Source organism: Electrophorus electricus, chromosome 13 (assembly GCF_013358815.1).
Source record: "Electrophorus electricus isolate fEleEle1 chromosome 13, fEleEle1.pri, whole genome shotgun sequence".
Lineage (NCBI taxonomy): Eukaryota > Metazoa > Chordata > Actinopteri > Gymnotiformes > Gymnotidae > Electrophorus > Electrophorus electricus.
The window spans coordinates 9,522,062-9,526,861 of NC_049547.1; the positions used below are offsets into that span (position 1 = coordinate 9,522,062).

Genomic DNA, 4,800 nt, shown 5'->3' on the forward strand with positions numbered 1-4,800 from the left:
GTTTTTCATTCGGCGCTGGAGAGTCGGCTGTTTGGTGGGTTAAGCCCAGGTGTAGAGACTGCTAGAGAATGGTGTCCCTCCAAAGGTAACCTAACTGTTTTATTGCCCTGAAATTAGTGACTAGAGAGTCCTTTCATGTATCCGATTTTTCCTGTTGAATTTTTGCGCAGTTTGTTATTGTGAATGAGTTTGAGCTCTTCAGCGAGTTAGCTTAGCTGCTAGCTCGCTGAGTTGTGCGGTGGCTCTGTAGCTGAACCTCTCTTGTTTCACAGGAGGACGTCAGGAGGAAATCGCACAAAGGACGTTTAAAATCGATGCAGTTCGACTTTGGACGTCTATGATAACAGCGAGCTATTGTGGTGCAAAACGTGAGGCTTCGTCGTCGAGCATTTTAAAATATTCCCCAGTCGCTAGCTGGCTTCGTTGCGAGAAAGGACAAGAACGAAGCCCCGAGAGGCACGTTTAACACGCCGAGACGAAGTCCGGAGTACCGCAGGCTCTTCGAGGCCTTACCGGGATTCCTGAACTGACCTAAGCCGTTGACAGTACAGCGCTACTGGGCAAAGTCATAACCACAATGCTATCTTAAATGCCGTTTTTGACATCCTAATTACTTCGAGTAAGGATTGCTGTGTGCTACGGCTATTGCAGTTACTGCAAAAGGAACAGTGGGTTAAACTCCCATAAGATTCTCCATTTGGAAATTACGGTGCTCAAAGTTTTGCTACATCCACTTAACTCTGGACACTTCAAAGCTACCTAAATGTAATTTGCTGCTATTAACTATTACTCTCACGTCTGACAAGTGTACGTTCATATATGCAGTAGTTACGCACTTAGCAAACACCGTCAGATTTTGCTGTTTCTGAGAAGACAAACCGTCGTAATAGGGTGTTTGAATGAAGGTTAGGGTGTACTGCTCCCCAGGGCCTTGGCTCATAGTTAACGGTGATTGACTCCCCACCTTGCAAAGCGACTGCTCCCATTTAAGAGAGTCTAGTCAGCAAATCTGTTTTCAAATTTCAGGTGACGTGTGCTAACTCTGTTTGTAGGAGGGAAGGACATATTTATGAACTGTTTAAAAGATGGGGAAAATGTTGTCAAAGATATTTGGTAACAAGGAGATGAGGATATTGATGCTTGGACTTGATGCTGCAGGAAAGACCACAATTCTTTATAAACTAAAATTGGGTCAGTCTGTGACTACTATACCTACCGTAGGTTTCAACGTGGAGACAGTCACCTATAAAAATGTCAAATTCAACGTGTGGGATGTTGGTGGACAGGACAAGATACGTCCCCTGTGGCGACATTACTACACAGGCACGCAAGGGTTGATTTTCGTCGTGGATTGTGCTGACAGGGACCGTATAGATGAGGCAAGGCAGGAACTCCACCGTATCATCAATGACCGCGAGATGCGCGATGCCATCATTCTGATTTTTGCAAACAAGCAAGATCTACCTGATGCCATGAAGCCACACGAAATCCAGGAGAAACTGGGACTGACACGTATCAGAGATAGGAATTGGTATGTGCAGCCTTCATGTGCCACCACAGGGGATGGACTGTACGAGGGCTTAACATGGCTTACTTCAAATTACAAGTCTTAATGACCAGTTGATTGGCACTGACTGTTTGTTAGAAAGAAAAATAAACAGGAAAAAAATAACATTGATTATGCTCAACACTTTGAATTATATTTTATTTTATTTTTGACTGATGAAATGACCTTTATAATTAATAATTTCTCTTTTGAGCAAAAATGGGCTTTGCTGGTTTTTAGTTTATTATGTTTTGTGGCACATGTGCCACCTCACATAATTAACTTTTGCTTCACATGATAGACCATTCCTGGATTATTCTAAAGGCAAATTCTATTTTTTTTTCTGAATTATGTTGGGTTTTGTATCTTTTCTCTTTTTTTTTAGGTTAAAGGCTGTTCTTCCTGATCTTTCAGTTGTCTGTGTTTTTGTGGTTTGTGTGAAAAGTGCAGGCTCTGACTCCTGTGATTAGCCCATCATTAAGACATGAGACCTTTTATACAGAGATGTTTAAGAACTGTCCCAGCATCAGTAGCCAGTGACAGTTTTACTGGGAACATTGTAGCAAACATTAGGTAGCATGACAGGTGAAACTACCATTGTCATGTCACTGGCATCAAGTTAACCTGTAAATGAGTCAGTAAGCTATATGGGACAGTAAGCTATATGCAAAAGTGTTTGACTCTGAAAAGAGCACATGCATTCATAAACCATAAATTAAGTGACTCCATGCTGACAAAAGCTTCAAAATACAATACTTGGTTGTTTTGCTGTGTTACTATGGGGCCCCAAAGATGAATGGGAGATAATGGTCTGACAGTTCTAAGCAGCAGAATGCTTTTTGTAATCCATAAAGTCTTTTTTCTACAGTTCAGGCTAATAGCTTCCAACATGCTGTCAGTCACTTTCAGTCCTGTGTCTCCAAAATGTGGCACTGTTTCCTTCTTGCCTTTTCAGTGTAGTGCTTACATCAGAGTGGACTGAATTTGCCATTCAAATGGAGAGAACTCTTTCATATGATTCACTTTCTTGCACTGCTTTACTCATTTTGAAAAACATGTACAGAAACTAATTGTAACTGAAACATCCAATTAAACTTAGTCATTTTAAAGGTTTTACTTTACTCTTGTTTCAGTCCATTTGCAGGAAGTCAGTTCTAAACCAGGCTGCATGCAGGGGTTTTCCACAGACCTTGAGTGAGATCAAAATAAGCAAAGGTTTTTGAGTAGATTTGTTACTCTGCATTTTTGTTATTTAGCCTACCTAAAGATCTGAACCATAGTTTGTTTTTGATAATCCTTAGGAACCAGAGTTCAATTCCCTGTAGCTGTATGGTTCTGTTTCATGTGTGTTCCACTATTGACTTGTTTGCAGTGTTTTCTGAACTGAGGCATTTCTAAGAACTTTGAAATCCATGATGGATAGAGTGTTTAAAAAAATGTAAGTAGGGTTTAATGTTTGACTAGATCACTGGTGCATCTCTATAGACACAACCTTCATAAAATGCACATGCAGAGCACACTACTTTTCACTGCCCTTTCGTCTAGTGAGTTATGTACACCATGCTTGTGTACTCTGTATACCCTATAGGTCAGTATAAGCCAACAAGGGGGCTCATTTACATCTGCTCTTGGGCCTTTGGCATGGCATTTAACTAAACATTCCCCCCCCCCCTTTATAGTCCTCTCTGAAAACAGGATGTGTCCCTCTTAGTCTCCAGTGGCCACACAGCTGCTAAACTGCTTCATGCAGAGAGCTAAAGGCAAGGCAGTGGTCCACAGCACAAATGCTCCAACCTCTGCTGACACAGCTGCTCATAACAAGTGCTTTTCTCAGTTGTGCTGTCCACCATGTTGAATGGATGTTGAGCCAGTCAGTCACCTCTTCAACCCGGATAAGGGAGGACTCAAATGAGAATAACTTACTTGCTCATAGTACTTCACTACAGTCTTGATTACTTTTAGTATCATGTGGCCTAACTGATATAAAATACAAATCATTTAGGAGGCTAATTTATTTGGATATGGGAGATAGCCATAGTGAAATGCGTGTATGTTATTTGTTTATCCTTTACCACATTCTCACAAAAGAAAGTGTTTTACACTGGCATAAATGCTTTGAAATGTGCTGGGGACAAGAATGCCAACAGGGTTTTGTATTCAGTTCAGCTGCCCTTCAAATTTGTGTTCTTTTAAAGAAATCCGGTCTTCAGACACGCATGTTCACTGAAAAGACATTGGCGCCGAGAAAGTGGATCACAAAAGGTTTTAAGGCCACGTTTGTCCAGCCTATCTGCGTTGAACAATATAAGAAGTATCAGCACTATGGTTTATGTTTGCAGCATAAGTGTTTATATAATTTGATTTAAAAATAATTTGATTCCATGAAGTGTCAGTTGTGCCGCATTTATTAACTTGGCATTGTGTAAGAAAATATATGCACAAAGGTTTTCTGATTCTTATACTTTAAAAAATTGGTGGGGATAGCATCAAACATTTCAGAAAATGGTGGGGACATGTCCCCAGCGTCCAATGGTAGTTATGAAAGCAGCATGTAGATGAAGAGGAGTTTGGAAACCGAATATGTTGAAATTGGTGTAGGCCTGGTATTATAAATGGGGAGCATGGTTCTATGAATAATTTCCTTATAAAGGAATAGCCCTCTGAGTTGTACAAGAACATCAGCACCCTTTTAATCTTTGGTGCAAAAAAAGTCCAGTTTAAAGTTTTGTTTGTTTTTTTTACATGGGGACACTTGGCTCTATTGGGCCTGTTTACTTGATTGAGTGAATGTGTTAACTAGGGTGAAGAGCTGTGCTTCTGCTGGGTTAGCATTAGCACTAGCACTACATTCTTTCCCCAGCTTGCTGTCATGTGTAAATGTGACGAACACTTTCCACACAGTTCCACACACATCTATGAGTTTCACTTCCACCCTAGAATCTGAGCAGAGCTCCTTTAAGCCGCATGTATGATGATCACAGCACGGCCCCTTCCGGGAGATGGATTGTTTCAAAAGTGACCCTTTTGTGTGGGTGTGGGTGCATTCAGTGGGTTGTTTTGTTTTCGATTGTGCTTAGTTAACATTAAATAATACATTGCTGTAGAACTGTATCATTTTAGCAAGTGTTCAGTGCAGTGCTGTTTCTGTGGGGCAGGACGCAAACATTCGTGATGTAAGCAGGAAGGTTTGGGTGTGGGTGCTGTCTCTGAGTCAGTAGAGGATGTGGTCACTGTGGTCAGGCCTTAGCCATGCA

General features: G+C 41.1%; 1 protein-coding gene across 1 annotated transcript; it reads left to right on the plus strand.

Moving 5' to 3' along the window:
* arf6b (ADP-ribosylation factor 6b) lies at positions 1-2,659 on the plus strand. The gene is made up of 2 exons (XM_027000261.2): positions 1-85; positions 273-2,659. The coding sequence occupies exon 2, from the start codon at positions 1,086-1,088 to the stop codon at positions 1,611-1,613; it is 528 nt and encodes a 175-aa protein (XP_026856062.1). The 5' UTR covers positions 1-85; positions 273-1,085; the 3' UTR covers positions 1,614-2,659.
* The last annotated feature ends 2,141 nt before the right edge of the window (positions 2,660-4,800 follow it).

What these genes read in the sequence shown, in the direction of transcription:
- arf6b (XM_027000261.2), top strand. Translation starts at nt 1,086, where the DNA reads ATGGGGAAAATGTTGTCAAAGATATTTGGTAACAAGGAGATGAGGATA.